Below are 26,183 nucleotides of genomic sequence, written 5' to 3'. Positions count from 1 at the left end.
TTGCCATTTTGTTTCAAAAATTTTTATTTCATATTTGTACTTTTTTCCTTTTTTCGGCACATGACTTCAATAATTTTCTTTTAATTTCAGCATTTCGTTTCATTTTCATTTCGTTTCGCAACAATTTGAATTTGTTAAAACAAAATTATTTTGCTTATTTGTACTTTTTTTCTTTATTTTGGCACATGACTGCAATTATTTTCTTTTAATTTCAGCATTTCGTTTCATTTTTATTTTGTTTCTCAGTAATTTCAAGTTGTTTAAAAATTTCTTGTATAGTATATAATATTTTTAATAAATAATATTTATATAATATTTTTAAATTTCGGCATATTTCTGCAATAGTTTTTTTTTTAATTTCAGCAATTCGTTTCATTTTCAATTTGTTCCACGCAATTCCATTTAATTTTAAATATTTCAATTTCCTAAATGCCTTTTTTTTCTTAATTTCAACTTATTTGTGCAATTAATTACATTTTTTTACAGCTTTTTGTTTCATTTTCATTTCGTTTCGCATTGATTCCATATCGTTTCAAGATGTTTTGAAAATGTGTTCTAATGTTATGTATATTAAAATTATATCCATTTTATAGTATATGTATATGTTTTAGTATATATATTTTATAGTATATATGTAATTTTGTGATTTTTTTTGTAGTTTTATTTATTTTTATATTTCTTTCGGCTCACTTCCACTTCGTTTCAACTTATACTTTTATGATATATTTTTATATGTATGTAAAATGTACTTATAAAATAATATTAAGTATGTTAGATCAACAAATTTTGCACATTTAAATTATGATTTTTATATTTGTTATGTTCAAATTCCATAACGTTCTGTTCAATGTTTCATTTCCAAATCGTTCCAATAATATTTCAAGCCTGGGTTATTATTTAAATTTGATTTACACACACAATATTTGCTAATGAAATAATATTTATTATGAAACAGCAACAAATGTGGCAATTTTCAATTTCAATTCGAAGCATAGCATTTCACTTTCATATTGTTCCTCAACATTTTTTCAGTTAATCATTTTTGTATAAATGCTAGTTAAAATTATTATGTTAGGCATGTTCGCATCCCATGGCATTCCTTTTATATGTTTCAATTCCAATCCGTTCCAATTTTATTTTAGGCGCGAATTTTTATTTCCATAAACTAGATATTTAAGTGTCAACATTTTTGTTTCATTTTCATTATGTTCCGCTAACAAAATCTCTATTGGAAACTATTTTTAAACACAAATGCTGCACTGCCAACCACCACGGTCGCTATTAAATAAAATTTTTGTATAAACTTATTGGTTTATTTAACAATTTTTAAATTAACAGTGGCCACAACTCAACTGGAGAATAGCTCATCAAAATATTTGTGCTGTTAAATGGTAATTAATGAACATATATACATATGTAACAAAATAGTAAATTGTCTATAAAGTGTGTATATGAGAGTTCATAAATATATAGTGCATACATACATACATACATACCGCTGAGTACATAAACCTACTCATACACATACATACATACATACAAACACAGAAATACATATGAAAGAAATGCATTCGAAATAATTGTAACCCACCAATGTATAAAGAAAATAAATAAATTAACAAAATTTAAACCGAGATTGTAAGCATAATTAAATAAGTGTATATGTAATTACAGCAAAACCAACCTAATGAGAACAAATTTAAGCTAAACAAAGAATAAACCAAATTTTTTGTTATGAAAAAATATGAAGCAGAAGCCACCACAGGCAGCCAGTATTTTAATAAACGTTAGATAACAGTTTAAAAAAATTATTTCATCTGTTCCCTGCATAAGAAACTAACAAAGAATCGCTTACATGTTTTTTCAAAATTATTTTAAATATGTGTACCGTACAAATTTGTTTGTTACAAAAAAAGTTCAATGTGTAAACAATTTAATAAAAATATGCAGTCCAAACCCTGAAATAAAGATAAATAAAATTACAAAAAAAAAAGAAATACATTTAACCAATACGTGTGCATGTGCCCTTCTTGTGCTGTTATACAGTCTCAATGTAAATGATTACAACTAAAGCATTTGAAAGAAATCAGCAGATAAAAACTTCCCACATTTCTTCTACACAAACACACACAAGAAAACATATTAATACCTGTACAAATAAAATCATTGTAAAAAAGCTACAAAAATGCATGAGACATTGAAAATAAAATACGCTGAATATAAAAATTTAAAAATTATTGTGTTTCATTTCCACATCGTTCCACAAAATATTTTGTGTGTCTTTTCATTTTAGGCGCATCAAATTCAATTTTGAATGTTCCATTTCCATCTTGTTCCAATACTTTTCTTTTTAATTTGCTTTATTTCTATTCCATTTCCATAAAGTAGTAGAAAGTATGTCGCATTAAACTAGATTTTTAATATACAAATGCCACTTTATTCCAATTTTTATTTCCATTAAATTTACTTTATTGATATTCGAAGTCCATTACGTTCCGACACTCTTTCCTTTTCCATTCAATTGCCATAAAAAGTTCCATTTATGTGTAAAAAGTTTCTAATTTGTGTATTTCATTTCCACTTCGTTCCACAAAATATTTCTTACGTATTTTTATTTTTGCGCATTAAATTTACTTTTTTGGTTGCAACACTTTTCATTTACATTTGATTTATTTCCATTTTATTTCAATAAAAGTAGTAGTAAGTTTGAATGCCGCATTAAATTAGATTTTTATGTTCCAATTTCATTTTGTTCCTATTTTTCATTTCCACACCATTTCTTTTTTTAATATTCGAAGTCCATTTACTAAATACGTGAAAATAAATATTTTTGAAATTTTGTGTTTCATTTCCACTTCGCTCCACAAATTTTTTCTTATGTATTTTTATCTTAAGCGCATCAAATTATATTTTTGAATGTTCTAATTTATTTTATGATTCAATTATGAGTACTCCAATTCCATTTTGTTTCAACACTTTTAATTTTTATTTCCTTTATTTTGATTCTATTTACATTAAAATAGTAGTCACTCCACTCCATTTTCTTCTATTTTTATTTTATTTTATTTAAAGTTCCAATTCCATTTTGTTTCGACACTTTTTCATTTTCTATTCAATTTCCATACAAAGTTCCAACATTAGTAAAATTCGCTAAATTGAAAGAATAAAACAAAATTATGTTTCATTTCCACTTTGTTCCTCAAAATATTTTTTACGTATTTGTCTTTTAGGCGCATTAAATTCAATATTGAATGTTCCAATGCCGTTTTGTTCCAACTTTTTATTTCCACTCCATTTTATGTTTCCATTCCAATTTGTTCCAACATTTTTTCTTCTTTTTTTCCCACATCGTCTTAGTCTTACAAGTATGTTGAAGAATGAATCTTAACGTAATGATCTTCTTTAACGACAAAGCGACAAGTTGAACTAACTTAAGGAAACGGCTGTCGTAAACTTGCCTATAGACCGACTTTATTTGAATCCAATGTATCCGTGGAACATATGAGCGAAAATGCTATACAACAGAGTACAGATATCGCCTTTTGAGAGCTGCTTCTTTGGGTCTTATGAACTTTCGAAAAAAGGCTCCATAACCGTGGATGGAATCAACGCGCTTCGTCCTCGACACTCTGCTCAATAGTTGCTTCAATGCTTGACAAATATCTTCTGTCAGGCGCCTTCTTCTAGCCCCTGCGACTTACACGCCACCAGTTGAACTCTCTACTTTCCAGCCGAGAAATTGTTTCGAGCAAGCAGCGCTTGTATGCTCACAATTTTATTTTCGAAAATGTCATTTTCATTGTAAAATACTTTTAATAAATTCAAACGCGAGCAAACAATTTCGAGCAATTTTGTTTTTGTACAAAAAAATTAAGTTTAAATAAATGCTAACTCTTAAAGTTTGATTTTAAATCAAAATTAAATGTCCGTTAAAATTCAAATTCCACACGCAAACCAAACACTTCAGCAACAACAACAGAGAATTGTTAAAATTTTTGCGCAATTCGCCAAACAGCACCAGCTCGCTTGAAAATTTTAAAACATTTTCTTTAAATAATTGGAAAACTCGTCGGGATTATGGAGGCAACAGCTGCAACGCGACAGGTCTGTATCAACTCGAGACCGCCACGTTCGTACAATGTTATTTGTAATAAATGTAATTCGTTGCCGAAGTTCGCACACTTCGTTGACTTTTTGGATCACAGTCGCGCGGTGCACGGCCCCACAGTGCGACGTGTGAGTGCGACTCAAATTGCGTAAATTTTGTTAACATCCGTCCACTTATGTACGTATTCTTCTCTCTATCACACAGAGCGCGCTCTCCATCGTAGCCGAGGACACGCTGGTTTCCGCACGCGGCAGTGTAAGTTGTACACTTAAACGCATACTGCTTCAGATGTTACGGCTTGTCTCGTTGCAGGTCTCTCATTTGAGTGCGCATAGTTGCGCTAGTCCCACCCTCACCGGCTCATCGCTCTCCAACAACGTCTCTGACATCCACTTCGATCTGAACGCGCTCAAGCGCCAGTGTTTGCTGGATGTTATTGGACTGCTGAACAAGTGTTTCTGCATTTGGCATCGTCCGTCGCGCGAGTGCATGCCGCGGCGTGAGCGTCTGCATGCCTATCAGTTGCTGCTGTTGAAGCTACGCGAGCATATGCCTTTTGTGACGTTTCGCGATGCGCGCAGTATTGTACAGCAGATAATACGTATCTACCTGCGGCATTTGCGGTTGGGCGAAACCAATGGCGCTGCCCCGAAAGATCGTGTAGATGAAGACGCGGATGATTGGCGTCTGTCGCGTCAGTTGCGCGCTATGAAATCGAAGGCGGTTTTGGATAAGCTCACCTTTTTGCGCGGTTGTGATGAAAAGGATGTAGAGGAGCTTGTGCCGGACAAGCTTTGCACTTTCTGCAATATCGGCTTTCAAAACACCGAAACACTGTGGACTCACATGGTGAGCGCGCATTTACCACCGGCACGTAAACTGCAACGGAACAGTTATATAACGGCCGATACTTTGCACTCGGAATCCACAATGGATACAGTCTGTTCGAGTGGTAGACGTAGCCACTTATCACGTTCCACCTTCGATACGGAAACAGACACTACGTTGCAATCGCAAACCGTTTCCGAGCCGACTAACTTGAGACGCAGTCGTCGTCGCGGCATTTTTCGGAAAAGACAACGCGTGCGTCCAAAAAATAAGGTGGTATCTCTGAAGCGGGTACGTAATCGGAGTTTTCTAAGTATACAATATTTTGCTTCGTTTTAGCTACGCCAACGTCCACAGTCGGCAAGACATGCCAGAAGTGATGTAGACTCCGTTAGTGTAAAAACCAAAGTAAGTCCAGTTTCTTGTGAAAATGATTAGCTCGATATCCTTGCTCCCAACCTGATATTTAAACAGATTGAAAGTTTAGAGTTTTAGCTTATAGTGTAGTAACATTTTCTTCTTAGATAAGCTCTAGAGACTATTCTCAGAAAGTCGTCAAACGTTCAGTAAGATTTTTATGTACCATTACTATAGTTCCTTGTGGTATTTCTAGACAGTGCTTTGGTACTTTTCATGCTGCAGCTCAGAAAGCTTCATAAGTTCATATCTTGCTTCTCTCGTATTGAAGTTCGTGCTATTTCGATCGTCTGTAGTCTACCCACTTTGATGGTTTTGCCAGGTGTACCAAATTAGAAAAAAATTTTGGGTCTCTCATATGTCATATCGCAGAAACCTTCAGGGGTTTTCAACAAATAAAGACTCTGTTTTATCCAAATTTTTCAAACGTCTAAGCCATCTAAATGATGTTCGAACGCTTGGACAAAGAGTCGGACTTTCTAAAACGGTTTAGATCGGAATTTCGTCTTTCGAGCTCGCCTCCCGTTCATACCGGAGCTAAAAAGTTTTTTTTACAAGTTCTATTGATGATCAAACTAACGGAAGTTCGTCTTTCGAGCTCGCCTTCAATTTCATAAGTTCTATCGGTATTACGAGATGTGAATTGGATGCAGGAATACAAGTCCATATAGCCCTTACTACCATTCCGTTAATTAACAGCCAGTTTGAGAGTTTTATTAATCCAAACCTTGTACAAGTAATCTTCTCTGGCAGCAACGTATTATTTTTTTCATATTCCATTTTATATATTCACAGTCCTCCAGCTTACACCTTCCCGACTACTCCGATCAATTTCTCGAAGAGTTCATCGATCTCTACCGTGAACAGACATGCCTCTGGCAAACGAACTCGCCCGAATACCGCAATCGTAAGCTTAGGCAAGCAGCGTACGATTTACTGCATCAGAAGTATTGTCAATCACGTAATGTGCCGGCAGTCAGTCTCACCAAAATCAAATCGCTAATACGTAAATTACGGTACTACTATGATCGGCTACAACAACCAAACGCTGACCGCTTTCGCAGTCAAATTTGGCGACGCATGTCATTCATTGATAGTTGTCGAACGCCACCGAAGCGTAAGCGTAGGCACAGCGCAGACACTTATAAAACCATCGTGTACGACTGCAGTGAGTGTCCGCGCAAATTTAAGCGACCCGCAGCTTACGCCAAACACATACTCAAAACGCATCCACCAACCGAGTGTCCGCCGTGTAGTGAGAATTTCAACAGCGCCGATGAGCTCGTGCATCATCTACTTTATATGCATCGCAAGGAAACGGATTGTCCGCTGTGCAAAGGGGGTCAAAATGAATGGCGCAGTGCGTCGCATCTCAATCAACACTTCTTCGAGCATCGTTGCCCCACCTGCGCGGAGATCTTTCGCGATGGCACGAACTATCGACGACATCGCGCCAAGTGTCGAAATATAAATCGCTTCCGTTGTAAACATTGTACTTCCAAGTTTACCAGCACTTTGGATTTTCGACGTCACGCGAAAGTCTCACATCAGGAGGAACGGCCGTTTCGTTGTGAGGATTGCGAAATTAGTTTTAAGTACTTGGCGCCATTGGCCAAGCATCGTCGGCTACACAAACGAATGCAATCCTATTATGCGTCGTGAGCATAACACGCGGGGATATCGGTGTGCCATGTAAGCTGACCATACCACAGCTCTAAGATAGTTTTAAATAGAAAATTTTAAGTTGAATTAAAACAAACTATCATCACAAAAATTTAAGCTGTAGTTCTTCATTAGAACAGCGGACTTCAGTGCGGTAAGTATACGCCTAAAGCGAAATGGGAAATATTGAGAACACTTAACCCGAACGGAAGACGCCAGCGGAGTAGACAACAGTGTTTACTTAACAAAAACTTTTTATTGAACTATTTCTAAGCACAACACACAAACATAACAGAATTTATGGTAAAACAAAAGAGAATATCTCCTCAAAACACGAACAGCAGTTCCCGTTATTATTCCTCATCGTTCAGTTGTTCCGCACGATCCATATCTGCCTCAGCATCGTCAGCTAGTGCTTTCTTATCAACCAAGTCTGCTTGAGTTGCGTCAATCTCTTCTTTAGCTGCGTCAGACTCTTCTCCACCAGCGGCAATCTCTTCTTTACCTGCGTCCATATCTGCCTCAGCATCGTCAGCTAGTGCTTTCTTATCAACCAAGTCTGCATGAGTTGCGTCAATCTCTTCTTTAGCTGCGTCAGACTCTTCTCCACCAGCGCCAATCTCTTCTTTACCTGCGTCCATATCTACCTCAGCATCGTCAGCTAGTGCTTCCTTATCAACCAAGTCAGCATGAGTTGCGTCAATCTCTACTTTAGCTGCGTCGGACTCTTCTCCACCAGCAGCAATCTCTTCTTTACCTGCGTCCATATCTGCCTCAGCATCGTCAGCTAGTGCTTCCTTATCAACCAAGTCTGCTTGAGTTGCGTCGGACTCTTCTCCACCAGCATCAATCTCTTCTTCGCCTGCGTTAATCTCTTCTTTACCTGCGTCATCTTCGATGTTTTCTAAGTCCATATCTCGACTCTGACGCATTCTAATGCTTTTATATGCTTTCGGTGAACAAGGACCGCTGTGTAGGAAGCTTACTGTAGGAATTTCTAAAAGAGCAAATAGAGAACAAACGTAAGAAATAGCATTCCCACTTTTATCTCATTGCTGATTACATGGCCGTGTGAAGGGATTCCACCTTAAACTATTGAAAAGTGAAACTGGAACCTGTCTTTATTCACTTAATTGGTCTTTAGGTTGGGTCGTATGTGTCTAAGGTCCTTTAAGCTTGGCTGAACATTGAGAAAATGGTCTGGTTTCATAACGTTTCAACACGATTGTGAATACGAAAAAATTTCTTATAATGGCAAGAGGTTCTCAGAGATTCTGAGACATACTGAAGCGTGTAGGACTTTGCCGAGCTCAGGCAGAGACGGATATTAGCGAAAATGGATCATAGACCAGTATAACCCAAACATACTGGTCTAGAGTCAATATTCGAACACCCTTGTATCCCAAAATACCGCTAATATCAACCTCTACTTGAGCATCACGAAGCCCTACATACTTCAGTATACCTCAGCAACTACGAGAACTTCGCAAACGCCACAATAGTCCCGAATTAAACTGCGCCTAGTTATCAACCTCTACTTGAGCTTTACGGAGCCCCACACAGTTTCAGAACTTTTCAAAACCCGTCAATTTACGCTCATTGACATCAGTAATCGTATTCCTTCCTCGAAACTCTACCCATCTACTTACTGTTGCCTAAGGTCCGTTGCAATATCGCGGAGCATCTGATTTTATTGTTGAGAACACAGCGGGAGGGCGCTGTCATTGGTTCACCATCAACCAACCCACAAACTGGCATATATAGGCGCGGACAGACAGTTTCCTCGCATATGGGCGTAGAAGTAGCTGGCAGAGCCGCAGGCGTGTTATCCGCCTCGGAAGATTCTGCGCTGACCAATAGTTGAGCTGGCAAGCTCACGACGGCAAGGATTACTAAACAGCTGTAGGCACGCATTCTTGATCAATTTTAATTTCTTTTTAGACAGGCCGTTAAATACTTTTTTAATTTTAATAAATATATACACGGAAAACACCGTTACTTGCTTCTGAAACACTTTCGAGTTTGTGATATAACAGTGATCGAACTGAAGCGCTTTTAAGTGAATCACTTGAAGGCTAAAGCACGCATCGGATCGAAATGTGTGTCAACAACTGTATAAATAACGGTTAGTTGGAGAACTAACAAAACAGTTTATTTGTTTAATTTGTCGTTTAAAGTGAGTTTCAAACAAATTCGGGGTTGAATCTTTATTTAATTTGCGAAAACATTTGGCACAACAATTTACATTGAAGGCCGACCTTGAGGAAGTTCAAGTTACAAGAAGAAAATGTGTTTATCACTTCTGTAAATATTTGTAATGTAAATAGTGCGCAGCAAAGCGTAAAACGTAGTTTAATCAGACAGCATTTAATTTTGGACCTTCGGTAGATAGTCTTTAGATCCGCGCGGTCGATCCAAAGTGGCAACTAGTAAGTCTTGTATTAATAGCACAGTCTTTTGTGGGTAGAAGAGTGAGTACTTGATTTAAAAACTGACAGGTCGAATTTTTCTAGGAATCTAAGCGTCTTGAGTGCACAGCTACCCGAGACAAGAAGACGTAAAGAAGCTGTGAAATTCATGGAATGCCACAGCAGCCTCGGAAATAGTTTCTGGGTAAACCGCGCTTATTACAAGCTTTCCCAACGACTTGTCAACTTCTTTTTGATGATTTGTTGGGGATCAGCTCAGTAGATATAGATCAATTAACGGTACTCTTTATACGAACAGCGGTTTCAAGCGCAAAGCAGGCCAAAGACGACCGAAAACTAAGATGTGTTTGTGTGATTGCCTTAAGAAAATTCTTCCGTCAATAAATTGGTTGCTGTATAGTATGTAGAAACCAGAAGTGCTACGGGATCCATCTCCAAAAAAGGTTATTTCTGAAACCAAGCTTTTTCTACGAAGTTTAAACGACAGAGTCTCAAGCAGGGACTTCAAAAGGATATATTTTTTCTTGAAATCGAAAAGTTTCATAAAAAGAATCTCAAGGAGAGACTTCACAATGGATCTGTTTGCATTTTTTTAACCTCGTACGAGCTCTTCAGTACACTTTTAGAAGTCACTTGTTGGAATGGTAGTATCAATATTCCTGCAAGTAAGCAAAAACTGGAGATGAACAAGCGAATTCATATGTTTCGACGTAGTTGATGTGAAAGAAAAATGGTTTTAAGACAAGCTATTCTATGCTAGTACCGAAAACATTTACGGAGCGACTATACAGCGGTAACAGTGTAAATCTGTTTTTGTATTGAAACTCGATTAATTCCACTCTACATATCATCGTTGGTCATAAAGAGGGGTCAAAAGGTCTTCAGAGAGATCACGCTGTTGCTACATTAGGACTATACAAAGTAAAGTCAACAGGTCTCTATCTCTAAATATTGGTATGCGTCGATCTTAGGCGACTTAACTCCATTTATGGTTATAGCAGTTATACAAGACCTGTCTAGAGGGAAATATCTTTGTGATTTGCCACAGAGGTCTCAGAAACAGAATTTCAGGCAAAGGGTTAGAAGTAGAGAGAAGACACAAAAAATGTAGGCGGTGTAGTGTTCTAAAACACTGCAAACGAACTTAGGAGTAACTTAAATAGAAATACGTTTGTATTTAACAGTAGATTGGTGAGTTCCGTTAGATAAATGTTAATTACAATGGCTCGTAAACTGTCGAACAATGAGCTGGACTATCAAGAGACACCGGAAATTTACACAGGAAGTCGCAAATTATCAAACTATAGATGATTTATGCTGTATTTGCGAGGAATTTTCACAGTACGTACACAAAAATATACAGTGTTGGAAAAAATAATAAAAACAAGCTGATTGCACTCGCCGTCTACAAATATTTCGTAAGGAAATAAAGTTATATTTATTTATTTTCGATGTTGTTGCTATAATTTATTTGTATAAATCAAAAATTCTGCAAGAAATTTAAAAATAAGGGTTTTATGAATTCAGATATGAATGAATAAATGCATAAATGTATATATGTATGTATGTTTGCATGTATGTATGTAAATATGCATAAAAATTAAAAAAAATGGCACATAATTTGTACCAGACTTTTCGGTTAAAATCTTAAGAGCAGCGAACACTTCCTATCCACACACACACACTAATCAGATTTACACACACATGGTCAAATTTTAGCGAAGCTTTACTCTATCATGTGTACAAAAAAAACCAAAAAAAAATTGTTTATTTGCATTTATTTATAAAAAATAACAGTTATTATTATATATTTGTAACTGTTATTGCACTTAAATATTATTTGCAAGCATGCGAAGGCAGCAGCTGAAAGATTAATAAAAATATTGTCTAATCAAATGTTAAGAGAAAATAATATAATAACAACCTTCTCTCAAGCAACTCGATTTGTAAATTGGACTGCTTGCAGACAGTTATTTATAATTTTGCCTTATATTTACTAATTTGTTAAATTTATTGCCTTTAAAAGCCACTGTAGGCTTATACTTAAAATGCTAAAGCACAGTTAGCCTAACCTCAAAGCTCATCCATATAGCCCATTTTGCAGGCGTGTCGCAGTACCGCCAGCAAACGCATGTTAACTTCATCACCACCGATCTCAATCGAAACCCTATGAAACTCTTCGCCACGCAAATTGGTCTCGAAGAGATGCGAGATCTTCGCACATTCCTCTTCGCTCGAGAGCATCCACGGTAGAAATTGTAGACAAATCATGACGCCATAGAAGGCATAGCGTTTAAAGTGCGCTTGGAAGGCTTCAAAACTTTACGAGTTTTCATTTTAAAAGGGATAATAATTAAATAAGCATAAGTAGTAATAACAAAACACCTACCTGTAAGCTGCCAATTGCGCAGCATCAACTCTTGCATTGCCTTTAACAGCTGCCTGCAGTGTATTAAACATATTTGTGTGGTACATTTGCAACATTTCTTGCCAAATGGCATCACGCGTTTCTTCAGTGGTATTCATGTACATGAAGAAACTCAAATCTAAACAGGGACTGCCATAACGCATCTCTTGAAAATCAATCATTTTCACGTCGGCCACCTTTGGCGCAGCCGCATCACCACCTTCCTGCGCTTCATAACGGAACAACACATTATTGCGATTGTAATCGCCATGTAATATGGCGCCGAAATGTTTATCTTGCTCATTATCCACAACACCTGTGCGTATTTTCTCTAACAAACGCGTCGGCTCTTCAATATACTTAGCACGCAAATCGCGCAAACGCGCTATTAATTTTAAATCATCGGCATTTTGCTTATCAAACGTATTGCCATCAATTTTACGATCGAAAAAGTCATAGAAGCGATCGAATGCAGCGCGGTAGAGATAACGATAAAAGTTGTCTTGTGCATCACGCGGATCCGCATCATTGATGAAGGGCAGCGTCACTATTTCACTTTTCAAGCGTTCGAGTTGCGTAGGATCAATTAACCGCAACGCATAGCTAATGGCATGATATTGTCCGATCGTACTACACATTGGCAACAAATGCTCACGCGTAAGATATAGACGTGGTCCCAACACATAACCGTGCGGTTTCAAATGTTCCAGCACTAATACTGATTCGCGCACGCCCGGCGCAGCGCTCAAACCCTCAATATAACCAAATTTGGCCACATAAGGATGTGGCACCCAATCGTCAATGGTGATGTCGAGCTTGGCGGCGGCTAGCACTTTTGCAAAGGCGGGCAGAGCGCGTTCATACACAAATATTTCATTGGCAAATTGTATGTATGACTTGCTGGACTCACGAAAGCTTACATCGCCTTTCATGAATTTGGCCACAAGCAGCCGCTGCTTGGCGCTGTGTGAAGGAAAAAAGAAAGAGTAAAAATATTAGTGAAAATGTGCAAAATTACTTTTATTTAGATTTCTACACACCCGTCGGCAGTCTGCGTATGCAGTTTAATGTTGTAGAGTGCCGACATAAAGCCGTCCAGCCCGCTTGCATGTTCCAACTCGAACTTCAGCAAGGTTTCGCCTTGCAATTTAGTCAAAATTTCCGGCACTACATAGTCTTTAATATAATTTAAATGCGTATTGTCGCCCGATTCACTCATTGTACTTGCGAATTAGCGTGTTAACTGTTTGAAAGGCACTGTTTGACTGTTTGTATTGTTGGGATTTCGACAGTGGTGTTTCATGCGCAGTGGAAACTGCAAAGAAAGATAAGAAAGGAAGTTAGCAGGAAGTACAAAAACTTTTAAATTATTTTTCGTGAAACGTATTTTTGTATAGTTGCTGTATTTTTGAGCAACAATACATGTATATTACTTGGGCATATATTACTATCTTATATTTAATGTTATTTTGATTTCAATAAAAATTTTAGCACTTTAATGTTATTACATATTTTAGCAGCTAATGCCGGTGCTACTTGCTCCCTACGCTTCAAATCACAACTTGTTTAGTAAACGTTTAGGCAACGCGCGTAATGAATATATGTTCAAATAAGCATAGTTAGCCTTAACTAAATAATAAAATGCCTATCAGCACATTATATCAAGATTTTAAGTGGCACTTATGCGTTTAAGCAACGTGGACGAATTGCTATAGCGATATATAGATATATCTGCTGTGGGATGATTTGAATATACATACATACATACATACATGTTTACGTATGTATATTGAGTACAAACGTACTTGGAAACTATAACAGGCAGCTATCAGCAAAATATTATTATTCTGTCTTACTACATATCACTGCAATAAAGAATTTTCACCATACTATATTTACATTGCAGCAGTGCGCAGCGATTGTTGTTATTAATTGATGGATATCAACACTTTACAAACTCAATTAAAAAATTATTGTATTTCGCTCCAAACTGTAGCCGCAGACGAGTGCATTGTAGTTTATAGACGACAAGTAATCATTGAGCAACGTCAGCAAGTGTATTCTATAAATATAAATACATATCTGTGTATGTGCTTAAAGAATTCGCTTGCAATTGCTTGCTAAAGTAACTGCTTTGGCTAACGAGCGTATCATTTTGTTTTGTAAAATCCCGCTCCAGCAATTATTTACAGTGAACAATTTAACTGTATGAAATTTGACACAAACATGCCATCAAAATAACTAATTTTTATTATTCGTATTTAATATACTTTTACTAATTTAAAACACCGGCACTTACAAATGTAAACTCGCAGCTTATTGTTTCAGGTGGTTGACGTTTATTTGACAAACATTTTCGCTACAAAATTACATACTGAGGCAGCGTTGCTTTTCGCTGCGTTTTATAAACCGGCATTTTCGTAACTTTTAAATTTTGCAATGCTCATATTTTTAAGGCTTGAATTAATAGATTTATTTGCATTTATTTTTCTAACTTCTGCACTCTAACTAAGCTTTCTTTAAAAACCACATTTCAATTTTAAAACACTGCAATTTTTTTCGCTTTTCCCAACCACGCTTTAAGCATTTTTCGCGCGCATTTTATATTTTCCTATCCAAGCATACACACGCCAGCACTGAACACACGCCATGCGAATGTCGCACAACAAAAAACAGCTGACTTTATCAGTCATCATGCAGTGAATAAGAAAATTAATAGACGCGTAAAAGTACATTTTTCTAATTGCATTCTTTGTGCGTTGTTTTTGTTGAAAACAAAAAAGTTAATACTATCGGTTCAAAAACTCAAAGTCGGTATATTAGTGTGTAAAATAACGCAAAAACTTTATTTGCACATAAGCGTTGCACGCTATGGAGCAGGTTGCACATGTAGAAGCGTGCCGCCTGTGCGCGAATTTCTATGTGACCGGTGCTGAGGTCGAATTTGTGCATCTCTTCCAACCACTGACCGGACTTGAGGAGCAGTTGCAGTTTGCGCGCACCGAATTGAGCAATTGGCACTTACAGGTGAGTAAGCTGTGCTAAAGTCGCTATTGAATTTGCGCACATTTCACAATATGCTGCAATATTGACAAATGTTTACTATTTTCGTTGTTGTTGTTGTTGTCACAATATTCAGATTTCGGGCGATGATGGCTTGCCGCAGCGTATTTGTGCGAATTGTTTTACACAATTTTGTAATATATACGCATTCCGTCAGCAATGTGTGTTGGCACAACAAAAATTGTTGCAATCATTTGTGGGCGTTGGTCTGAGCGCAGACAATGCAACTACAGGCGAAGCTAAACAACAACAGACAAACACAAACGCTGATTTGACAAGCGACAGTGAGCTGCTGAATGGGTTGAAAATGGAGGCACCCGTGACCAGCGCAGAATTAATGGCCAGTTTAGATTGTTTACAAACGCCCACCACCAGCGCTGATGTGATCGCCAGCTTAGATGGCATGCAGTTGCCCGCTAGTGTGGCGGAGACGCTCTCCATGCTTACCCAGGAACTGACTACAATGCAAAATGGCACACTACTGGATAATAGCGCCAATTCCATAACCACACATGCTAATATGGACACGAAGACGGCACAAACAAATGTTTTGCAATTTAATGCAGCCACAACAACACAAAACATATACTATACACCACAGACGCCAATCACCACAGTGAGCGCAGACACCAACACGCCAGCGACTTTAGTGACGACCAGTGACAGCACGCCAAAGCGTGCTACAAAATGCAGCAAAGCCAGTGATATTGATTTGGAGGAAATGCTACAGGGCAGTATTATACAGAAGAACAACAATACGTCCACAGATTTGAAGGCTGCAGCGCAAACTGACGACGCAGCAGCACAGCAGCCTTACGCCAATTATAATGAGCTCTTGGAAGATGGTGCGTAGTTAGCAAAAGTTTATACCCTGAACAGTGATTGTTACGTTTACCACTAAGTTTGTAATACCCAGAAGGAAAATTATATATACATATGTAAATGATAAGCTGAGTCGATTGAGCCATGTCCGTCCGTCCGTCCGACTATTTGCATATACGCGACCTAGTCCCTCAGTTTCTGAGATATCGAACTAAAATTTTGCACACGTTCATTTCTCCCCCGAGAAGCTGTTGATTTATCAAAACAGCCGATATCGGCCACTATAGCTGTCATACAAATTGTCCTATCAAAATGAAAAAAGAAAAATATTTTTGTGCCCTTTTGTGTTACAAGAGACGCATCTGTGAAGGGTATTATATTCGGTACAACCGAAGTTGGTTTTTTTCTTCTTTTTACTCTAAATATTTTCTAAAATATTCTCTCACAGATATGGACCTTATCTCATGCTCCGACCCCGAGGACACACACGAAATGGACGAACTCGAGGCCGATGGGGACCCCTTCACACAAACGCGCATCTCACGCAACCCATTCGCCTGTCAATACTGTTACTGCCCGAACTCCGGCTCCATCGATCACCTGGTCTTCGACAGCGCCGATGCGCTCTCGCAGCATTTCTTCGACGTGCACGACCCCAATTTGCCCTACACATGCCCGTATTGCCCGCAAAAGTACAGCTCCGTCAAGCAGCGCGACTATCATGTGCGGCTCATACACCCGACCGCCGCCAAATCCGAACACTGCAACTACTGCAAGAAGACGCTACGCTCGCCAAAGGAATTACACGAGTTCAACTGTCAATATGTAAGCAATTGGCATTGCGATACGTGCGATCAACGTTTTGTGCAAGTGCCCTTGGGTCGTTTTCGCACACATCAGCGTCACCACGCAGCCAGCAAGTTTAAATGTCGTGATTGTGCGCGCGTGTTTGTGCGTCGCGCCAATTTGGTCGCGCACGAACGTATACACCGGCCGTCAGTGCAACACGCAATACAGTGCGATCAATGTAAAGAAGGTGAGTGCATGCAAATTACCAAATTACACACAGCCATGCAAATATTTATTAAAATTTTCGTTAAAACGCAGTATTCTCCAACGATTATGAGGTGCGCCGCCACAAATATCAAGCGCATGATGGCGCTTTGCCGGTGCGTTGCGCCTACTGTCACAAGGGTTTTGTCAGCATGGCCTTTCTCAGTCGGCACACGCAACACTTCCACCCGGAGAAGTTGAACCACACCAATTTCGCATCGGCCACCTGCAGCAATTGCGGCTGCGCCTTCAGCTCGATACATAAATTGCGCCTGCACCTGCAGCGACCGCGTGACGAGAACGGACGCTGCATTGAGTTGGTGCGTGAAGTCGCGCCGTATCAGGAGCGCGCACGCCAGCTACGGCGGCCGCGTCTGCACTCCTGCCACCACTGCAATAAGCGCTTCTCCACACGTGCCACGCTCGAAAAACACATGACCACACATGAGGCCGTCACGTATGGCTGCAATGAGTGCACGACCACCTTTGCGAATGCCAACGAGCTAAAGCAGCATGTCATGCAGTTGCATGTGAAGCCGCGCTACCTCAAATGTGAGCATTGCGACAAGCGCTTCTGCTATATGCGCGAATTGCAACAACACCAGAAAACACACATCGCCGCGTTTGAGGACAAAACGCTGCACTGCCCCGTCTACAAGTGCGGCTTTGTGGCCTCCTGCACGCAGGAGGCACACGATCATGCCATACTCAAGCACAAGCTCGTAGCCTGCGAGTACTGCGATGGGCTCTTTGCGCGCAATCGGCTCTCAGGTAAGTGCAAGCAATTGCAAGCCTAAACTCCTATGTTTATATAACATTGCCGCTCATTTTAATTGCAGTTCATCTACGCACCACGCATGCCGCCCAAATTGGTGTAGCTGAATCGAATAACAATAATAATGAAGCTAGTTTGCGCAGCTCAATGGCGGCACAAAACGAAGACTCTTTGGCCGTGGCGAGCATACTCGACTCCAACACACATAACCAAAGCAATGATAACGACATTATGGTCTCATTTGAGGACAGCGCCAACAGTGGCGGCGAGAAGGTGCGCGTTGAGTTGGTGCACCAGCAGACGCCAAGTATTAGCAGTTTGGTGCTGCAAGAGCAAACGTCCAACACTTTTAAACCACTCATTCCAACGGCCGATGAAATGGAGCAGAACTTTCTAATGAACAATTTGCTGGATCCGGAACATGAGATCATAGTCACATGATAGACTGTAGACGAACTGTTACTGTGTATGTAGTTGCGACAGTTAATTTGAAAAACAAACAGAATTTCCGTAAGAAGTATTGGCAACGATTTAGAAAAACAAAAACAAATCGGTGTGACCTTAAAGTGAATATCTCATAGAATTATAACTTAAAATAATTGGTTTTGACAATTCGATATTAATTTTACAAATATGTTTAGTTATCCAAAGAATTTATTTTAACAGTTGTCATTTACAGCCAACAAAACAGCTATTGAATTAAAAATATTAATGAATTGCAAATAATGCATTTTAATTATGTAATTTTCGTAAGTTTAGTACTAAAATTAAAGTATTTTCAAATTATGCTTAAAAAAACTTATGGAAAAATTAAGAAAAAACTTGCAACAAGAAAACTACTCGTAACGCAGAATTCTACTTAGGTAACGCAATAAATCACAACTTTAAAGCAAGCAAATAAAAAAGTTATATCAATTGAAACCAAAAATTAATTCAAAAAGTTCAAAAATGCGTCGCAGCATGTAACGAATAATGCATACTTAGTTTAAAAAAAGCTGTAAAAAAGTATTGGCAAAGTTTTTCAAGTAAGACAAATTCTAAAGACAAAGTATATTAATTAAAATTAGTAAATAATTTGAAAAAAAATTATGCTGCAACCAAAATATTAAAATTTTTGATGTTTTAAACATAAAAATGCGTGTTCGAAAATTCGAACTTAATTCGAAAATACATATTAACCGCAGAAACATTAAAATATATCGCTAGCAATTATGTGAACAAATTTTTGGGTCTAAGTAATGCATAAAATAAGTTTCGAATATGCCAATAATGGCTAATAAGTAACAAAATATTTACATTTAATAATTGTATTTATTAAAAAATTGCATAACTGCAAAATATAAGTACACATGGGCAGCTTTAGACATAACTCTTTCGCAATCAGTAAATATCTTTGAAAAATAAATTATTTTCGGAAAACCAAAAGTTTTAGTAGGTCAAAATATAAATTGTTTAAAAATTATACTTTTTTTATTCATATACATATATTTTTGTTATTAATAAGATTTTATTTTCGCACATTCGAAATCAAAACCATTATAAACATTATTATTATTTTTTTTTTATTTTAAATATTAAATTATTTGGATCGAAACAAATTTGCGCAAACGAAAATTACAACTCGTTTTATTCCAGCAAATATTTTGTTATTTTTTATAAAAATATGTTACCAATTTGGCCATGAAATTTTTTTCAAAAATATTAACTATTTGGTTATGAAGGCTAAAAATATGCTACCAATTTAATTTGGCCATGAAATTATTTTCAAAAATATTAATGTATTTAGTTATGAAGGCTGTTAGCTAGTAATCTAAGTTTTTTTATATGCATATTGTAAACGTAGTGAGCTTTTAGTAAAAAGTTTCAATTATTCTAATTTATAAGTTGTTTTTGTACGAAAAATTATATATTTTTATTACTAAAATATTGGTTTACAAGGAAAATTATTTCAAAAAACAAGAAAAGGCAAATACTCAATAAGGGACACTTTTTGACCAAAAAAAAAATTAAAATTTTATTTCGAGTTTTCGAAAATAGCTGTAAACGTATTGTTGCCGTAGAGCAGACTTTAAAATTAACTTAAAAAATTGAACTAACGCTTTTTAGGCATTCGAAATTAACTTCGAAAATTCGAACATTCAAATTTTGTGTTTATTTTATTTTTTTGTGCAACTGCGAAGTTTTTCGTAACCCATATTAGATAAAATAAGTCAAAAGTGACTGGAAAATTGTGTAAACACTTGTAGCTTTCCAATTTATAGGTCTTTGTTTTGCTACAAACATGTTCCATTATGAGTTTCATTTTTCTCATATTTATGTATGTATTATATATTATAATATATGGTTAAACTAAGCTTATACCTGCTTTTACTATATATTACTCTTATGTGAATTTAAGATATTTTATAAAATATTTATAGTTTTTTATTTTTGTGGTTTTTGTTGGCTTTTTCCATTCCATGGCTTCAAAAGTAAAACTCTTAATTATAAGTTGATGCATTGAAATTATATTCAAAATTGCTAGCAAGTGAAAAATTGTAAGCAAAGAACTACTTATGTATTTATAAGAAGTAAGTGTAGTTGTAGCGCTTCTCATCTATAGACATACAAACATCGGCACGTAACTACTCATACATAACCACGCCTAACTGTACTCATATTTAACGGTAAACGCCTGAAGCTAAAATTTACAAATATTCGAACTGATATCCAAACTGTAATACAATATTTTATACACAAACAGAAATGTCTCAATAAATAAATAAATATTTGAAAAGTATGGAAATAATAGAGAATGTGTATGAGTTAAAAAAATAGGTACGAAGGCACGCCACTAAGATTCTAAAAAATGAGGGGTGTTCGAAAACAGTATGTAATAAGTATGTTTGAAATTTCGAAAAAATGCTTGGAATTAAAAGGAAAAGAGAAAGTAGGAAATTTCAAAAGAACTAGCAGAAAACTTTTGAAAAAATATTTTAAAATTTTTTTTTTCGAATTCGAAATATATTAATTCAAAAATATTTAGTTATGTCCTTTTAAATGAGAAATTCCTCACAAAAATAGCTAAAGAAAATATGAATTTAAAATTTTAGGAATTTCAGAATTTAGAAAAATGCACTTATGTTATTTTTAATGTCAAATTCTTAAAAAAAAAACCGGTTTCTTGTTAATAAATCGCAGATTCAAAGTTTTTGAAATTTTAACAGAAGCAGACTTGTTAAAAATCATATGTAATTCCAAAATTTTTGAAATTTCGAAATTCTATTGTTAAAAACATCATAAATTATGAGACTTGAAGATATAAAAAATATGAATTTACGTCCTTCTTAATGTGAAATTTTTTAACAAAAGTAGACTTTTTCTTATTCCTTAAAAAGTTGTTGAAGAAAATCATGAATTCAAAATTTTTGAAATTTCAAAATACAGAAATATGGAGTTATGTTATTTTTAATGTTCAATTCATTAAAAAAGCAAATTTCTTGTTAAAAAATCATAAATTCAACGTTTTTGAAATTCTTTAACAAAAGAAATTCTTTTCAAAATTTTAAAATTTCAAGTTAAATGCTTTTTGGAGTAAAATACATAACAAAAGCTGTATATAAGCCTTAAATAGCTTGCAATTTTCCTAAACATTCAAACAAACCGCCCTAAAGCATCAAAAAATAATAACAATAATAAAAAAAGACACCAACAACTGCAACATATTGACGTTTAACATTTTAATCAACGCTCACAAACGGATCTGCATTTCAACAGATCAACAACAACACAGCAATAACAACAATTGCAATACAAAATTAATAGTTAAACAATAAAAAAACCCAAATGTTTGTGTGTATGCGTTAATAACAATAACATAATAAGTATGTGTGTGTATGTCAGCTGCGCGGCATCTTGCCAGCGGCTGGCGTGCCGGTTAATGCTTAATAAATATAGCGCTCGGGTCCAAAGTGCAAATACACAGCCAAACGAGTCACATACGCAAGCGACGAGCAAAAAACGTGTAAAACAAAACGCAAAAAAATAAAATAAATAATAAAAGGTGCTAGGGGGTAAGGCATAACAACAAAAAAATGTATAATTAGAATTATTGAGTAAACAGTAGCAAGACAGTAAACAACATGCAGAGAATATTGTTTGAGAGGCAGTGTCTCAGGCTATTAGCATCCACTAATGACTTAGTAGGGGCGTTCATGTGGCGAGTGTGCGTGACTGAGTGGCAATAAGTAAAAAAATATATGAGGAAATAAATTATGATGAAATATAAATATATACAATTTAATCAAAAAATAACATCAAAAGTGGCAATGGAAACTAAATTAAAAATAAGAAAAATTAAAATATAAAATTATAAAAATAATATCAACTAAATAATATACAAAAATCCTAAATAAAACAATGAAATTTTAAATAAAAAAAAGATTTCAAAATAATGACTTAAATTAGCACAACATATAAAAATATTAAATTTAAAAATTGAAATTAAAAAAATTAGATAAATTTCAAATTAATAGTAAATTTGACTTAAGTCATCATAAAATAAAAAAATGTTAAATGTAATAAAAACAAAATTATAAAATTAAAAAAAATAATTATGACAAATATCGAAATAATAAAAATTAAAATTCAACCAAAAAAATAAAGAAAAAACCCTCAAATACAAATATTTAAAACTTGTTAAAATTTGAAAAAATTCAAAATAATGAAACGTTGAACATAAAAATAAATTTATAAAATTAAAAAAAATAAATAAAAGTAAAAAAAATGAAAGTAAAAAAAACATTAAATAAAAATATTTGAAAATGATATTCGAAATAAGATATATTTAAAAAATATTGTTAAAAGACATAAATTATGAAAACATAAAATTTAATAAAAAATAACATAAAAAAATAATTATTATAAATATCAAAATAATAAAAATTAAAATTCAATAAATAAAAAAAATCTTCAAATACAAATATTTAAAACTTGTTAAAATATTTAAAAAAATTAAAATATAAAATATATTATATAAAATATAAAAATATTGAATTTAATAAAAAAATTATTTCTAAAAATATTAAAAAAATTAAATAAAAAATAAAAAAAAATAAAAATAGTTGTAAACAAGACATACATACATATGTATGTATGTATGTAACTATGCAATTATAATAAATTTAATAAGAAAGGAAATTAAAAAAATGAAATAAAAATACAGAAAATTACAATCTATTTAATTTAATTATATTAAATTCAGGGTTTCTAATTGAAAAAATTAATGATAATAATAATAAATAAATTAAAAATTAAATTTTCAATTTCTGAACACAAACATTTATTTCATATTATTTTCATTTTATAATTTTAATTTTTATTTTAAAAAATTTTAACATTTTCTTTTCCTCAAATTAAAAAAAAAAACTAAATTTTGTTGTTATTTTTTAAAAATTAAATTTAATATTTTTTTATAAAATTTAATTTTTTAAATTAATTTTTTATGTAAAACTTTAATTTTATTTTTATTTTTTTTAAGTAAATTTAATTTTAAAAATTATATTTTTTTCAATAAAATTTATTTCTTTTTTGGATTTTATAGTTTTAATTTTTATTTAAAATTTTTTTATTCCTAAATTTAAAAAAATTAAATTTTTGGTCTCTTAATTATTTCATACATTTTTTTATTTGTAAATAATTTTGCAAACAACTATGTTTCACTAAATTATCACAAAATTAATTAATTAAATTAATTTTTTTTTTAATTTTATAGTTCTAATTTTTATTCAATACTTTTTAAAAATTTTTTATGCAAACATTCAAAAAGATATAAATTTTGGTCTCTTTATTGTTTCATAAATCTTTTTTTATTTTTAATTGTAAATTTGAGATTGAAAATCTGTTTTATGTTTTTTTTTAATTATTTGCCAAAAAATTATTTTGCGAAAAACCATATTTATATGGCATAATCATAATACGGGCATTAAAAACAAATTAAAAAGTATTTGAGGAGGCAATTAAAGTCAATTGACGCTTTTGAAATATTTACGTAAAAATTTTGTGATAAGAACTTGACAGTAAAGTCAAATGAGCCGGAATAAAGAAACATAAAAACAAAAACAAATATATGAGCAGAAAAATACGAAGGCAAATTACAAACAAAAATATTGAAATTTGCGTAAAAATATATAGAAATATGTTTGTATGTATTAATGTTTAATTTACAGCTATTTTCAGTGCAAAATAGTTTCATAGATTATGATTACTAAAAAAACAACGGCGCATTGAGATAGTTTTCTGAAGAATGCTATGCAAAAATATTTTTAATATACTTAATATACATGTGTATGCAGTTAGAGGGTGTGTCGTTAAGAAATTTAGAATTTTATTATGTAAAAAAATTCCAAAAATTTAAAAAATGGGTTATTAAATTAAAAATATTTAAAAATTTAAATTTAAAATTTTTGTATTTTTTTTTTGTAATCAAATTATGGCTAATATTGTATTGCTATGAAAACTGATCTCAAACATTTAAAGCATTAACGGGTAAGAACTCGATGTCCAACGGTATAATATTTTTTTTTTAGATATACATACATACATATGTATATAAGTATGTATATGTATACAGCTTTGAAATCTAAAAGCCAAAACTATAAGAAAAAAATTAAAAAAAAAAAAATAAAAAAAAATTAATGCTTAAAAAATGGAATATAAGCATTCCATAATTTTAGAAAATAAGTTATATGTCAAAATATATACATATACATATATGTATATTTAGAAATAATTTAGAATTAATTGTATTAGTATAAGAAATCTTACTAATGGCCAAAAATAAAAAAAAAATTCTTAGAAAAACATGTTTACTAACCTCTCAATGTAAGCTATAATTTTATAGTAAGTGTGTGTGTGAAAAATATAAAATAATATATATTACCAGAAATATAGTTTAAATCGCCTGCATTATGAGTAATATATACAAAAATTAATAAATAAAAATATTTTATAGTTTTATAATTATAAAAAATCGATTATATATTAATAATTAAATTAATTTAATTACTAATTTTTTAAATTAAATTAATAAATTTAAAAGAAAATAATTATAAATAACGTAAAAATATTATTTAGTTAAAATGAATTAGTAATTAATTAAATTAATTGCAATAAAACATTAAATTAAAATAAAATTCAAAGAAAAAAAATTTAAATTAAATAAAATATATATATGTATATGTATGTAAAAGTAAGAAATTAAATAATTAAAGCAAATTAAAAGCAAGAACCTTATTAAAAAATTTAAATTAAAAAAATAGACTAGTAATTGTAAAATTATTTTTTTTTGTTATTCAAAAATTTAAATGAATTAAAACAAAAAGAAAAAATAAAAAAATATTTATAAATAAAAAAATATATATAATATGTATACATGTACATAAATGAATGAAATAACATGAAAATCAAAAAAAAAATTAAATTGATATGATTTATTATTAAGAACAATAAAAGTTAAAGAACATAAAACTAAAAATGTTAAACAAAATAAATTAGTTAAATTAAATTTTAATTTACAAATAATTCAAAAACTCAAAAAATAAAAAGAAAGGTAATATTTTAAAATTAAAAAATTAAAATAAAAAATAAGATACCTCAAATATAAAAATAAAAAAGTTAAAAAGAAAAATGAAATTAAATTTAATTTAATACATTAATTATGTTTTTTGTCGGTTTTACATTTTTGTAAATTAAAATTTTTGGTTTATTAAAACTAATTTAATGAATCGTAATAATTTAATTTCATTTAAATCTTAATTTGATAAAATTTATTAATTTTAATTTGCAAATATTTAAATTTTTCTATTACATCTATTATTATTAAAATTTTAGTTGTTAATTTTTATAAATTTTATTCTTTTCAATTTGTTTAATTAATTAATTTAAATTTTTTTAATTTAAATTTTTGTAAATTAAAATCCTTAATTTAACAAAATTAAATTAATAACTCATAATAATTTATTTTAATTAAAAACTTAATTTAATAAAAACTTTAATTTTTATTTACAAATATTTAAAATAAGAAAAAGGCATAAACAAAAAAGATTATGAAATATGTATAAAAAAATTAAAAAAAAAATATTTATATAAAGCATTTATGTAAAATAACAGCAAAATGAAAAAATAAAATTAAATAATTAAAACAATTAAAAAACAAGAAAATTTTTTAAAAATCAAAATAAAATGTAAAGCAAAATGAAATAATAATTTTTTATAATTTATTATTTAATTTAATGTACCAAACTATAATTAAAAACAAAATAATAATAATGAAAAAGTATAATTATATTAATTAATTTAATTTAATTTTAAATTACCGAAAATTTCAAATTAAAAATTTATAAAAGTTATAAAATAAATTTCACAAAATTAAAACTAAGTGATAAAAAAATAATTTAAAAATAAAATGTAAAATTAGGTAATTTAAACAAATTAAAAACAATAAAAGTTATAAAGAATAATCATGTAAAACAAAATGAAATAACTACTTAAATTTATTTTAATTTACAAAACTAAAATTATAAAAGAAAAAATTAAATTCTGAATGAAATATATTTTTTTTACATAAGTTATTATAAATTA

At 32.6% G+C, this 26,183-nt stretch overlaps 4 protein-coding genes across 9 annotated transcripts; 2 read left to right on the top strand and 2 right to left on the bottom strand.

Annotated features, from left to right (window-relative positions):
* Positions 1-3,331: 3,331 nt before the first annotated feature.
* LOC126759231 (uncharacterized) lies at positions 3,332-7,132 on the top strand. 2 transcript variants are annotated; one of them, XM_050473937.1, is made up of 5 exons: positions 3,332-4,236; positions 4,313-4,363; positions 4,421-5,209; positions 5,276-5,344; positions 6,149-7,132. In XM_050473937.1, exons 1-5 carry the CDS (start codon positions 4,078-4,080, stop codon positions 7,013-7,015), a joined length of 1,935 nt encoding a protein of 644 aa, XP_050329894.1. In that variant the 5' UTR covers positions 3,332-4,077; the 3' UTR covers positions 7,016-7,132. The 2 variants fall into 2 exon arrangements, with proteins under 2 accessions (XP_050329894.1, XP_050329895.1); XM_050473938.1 differs by having other exon boundaries at positions 3,334-4,104.
* Positions 7,133-7,286: 154 nt separating this feature from the next.
* Positions 7,287-8,929, bottom strand: LOC126758549 (serine-aspartate repeat-containing protein I). The gene is made up of 2 exons (XM_050472863.1): positions 8,665-8,929; positions 7,287-8,012 (listed from the first exon to the last, which is right to left on the bottom strand). The coding sequence occupies exons 1-2, from the start codon at positions 8,927-8,929 to the stop codon at positions 7,369-7,371; spliced, it is 909 nt and encodes a 302-aa protein (XP_050328820.1). The 3' UTR covers positions 7,287-7,368.
* Positions 8,930-11,205: 2,276 nt separating this feature from the next.
* On the bottom strand, positions 11,206-14,338 carry LOC126760749 (uncharacterized). 5 transcript variants are annotated; one of them, XM_050476621.1, is made up of 4 exons: positions 14,151-14,338; positions 12,892-13,166; positions 11,834-12,814; positions 11,206-11,764 (listed from the first exon to the last, which is right to left on the bottom strand). In XM_050476621.1, the coding sequence occupies exons 2-4, from the start codon at positions 13,068-13,070 to the stop codon at positions 11,518-11,520; spliced, it is 1,407 nt and encodes a 468-aa protein (XP_050332578.1). In that variant the 5' UTR covers positions 13,071-13,166; positions 14,151-14,338; the 3' UTR covers positions 11,206-11,517. The 5 variants fall into 5 exon arrangements, with proteins under 5 accessions (XP_050332578.1, XP_050332580.1, XP_050332579.1 ...); XM_050476623.1 differs by lacking the exon at positions 14,151-14,338 and adding an exon at positions 13,742-14,088; XM_050476622.1 differs by lacking the exon at positions 14,151-14,338 and adding an exon at positions 13,751-14,088.
* Positions 14,339-14,373: 35 nt separating this feature from the next.
* On the top strand, positions 14,374-20,352 carry LOC126760746 (zinc finger protein 555-like). Its single transcript, XM_050476619.1, has 5 exons — positions 14,374-14,878; positions 14,991-15,759; positions 16,185-16,772; positions 16,844-17,560; positions 17,629-20,352. Exons 1-5 carry the CDS (start codon positions 14,723-14,725, stop codon positions 18,003-18,005), a joined length of 2,607 nt encoding a protein of 868 aa, XP_050332576.1. The 5' UTR covers positions 14,374-14,722; the 3' UTR covers positions 18,006-20,352.
* Positions 20,353-26,183: the final 5,831 nt, after the last annotated feature.

The sequence above is a fragment of the Bactrocera neohumeralis genome, chromosome 5, assembly GCF_024586455.1.
Source record: "Bactrocera neohumeralis isolate Rockhampton chromosome 5, APGP_CSIRO_Bneo_wtdbg2-racon-allhic-juicebox.fasta_v2, whole genome shotgun sequence".
Taxonomy (NCBI): domain Eukaryota; kingdom Metazoa; phylum Arthropoda; class Insecta; order Diptera; family Tephritidae; genus Bactrocera; species Bactrocera neohumeralis.
The sequence above is the reverse complement of the archived record's forward strand: the minus strand, read 5'-3'. Positions and strand labels throughout refer to the sequence as shown.

Coding starts and splice junctions, on each gene's coding strand:
- LOC126759231 (XM_050473937.1), top strand. CDS start 4,078: ATGGAGGCAACAGCTGCAACGCGACAGGTCTGTATCAACTCGAGACCG. Junction 4,364..4,420: donor TGGTTTCCGCACGCGGCAGT/GTAAGTTGTACA, acceptor GTCTCGTTGCAG/GTCTCTCATTTGAGTGCGCA. Junction 5,210..5,275: donor GCGTGCGTCCAAAAAATAAG/GTGGTATCTCTG, acceptor GCTTCGTTTTAG/CTACGCCAACGTCCACAGTC.
- LOC126760749 (XM_050476621.1), bottom strand. CDS start 13,070: ATGAGTGAATCGGGCGACAATACGCATTTAAATTATATTAAAGACTAT. Junction 12,815..12,891: donor CATACGCAGACTGCCGACGG/GTGTGTAGAAAT, acceptor TCCTTCACACAG/CGCCAAGCAGCGGCTGCTTG. Junction 11,765..11,833: donor GCGCAATTGGCAGCTTACAG/GTAGGTGTTTTG, acceptor AAACTCGTAAAG/TTTTGAAGCCTTCCAAGCGC.
- LOC126760746 (XM_050476619.1), top strand. CDS start 14,723: ATGGAGCAGGTTGCACATGTAGAAGCGTGCCGCCTGTGCGCGAATTTC. Junction 16,773..16,843: donor GTGCGATCAATGTAAAGAAG/GTGAGTGCATGC, acceptor GTTAAAACGCAG/TATTCTCCAACGATTATGAG. Junction 17,561..17,628: donor TGCGCGCAATCGGCTCTCAG/GTAAGTGCAAGC, acceptor TTTTAATTGCAG/TTCATCTACGCACCACGCAT.
- LOC126758549 (XM_050472863.1), bottom strand. CDS start 8,929: ATGCGTGCCTACAGCTGTTTAGTAATCCTTGCCGTCGTGAGCTTGCCA. Junction 8,013..8,664: donor GCAACGGACCTTAGGCAACA/GTAAGTAGATGG, acceptor TTGCTCTTTTAG/AAATTCCTACAGTAAGCTTC.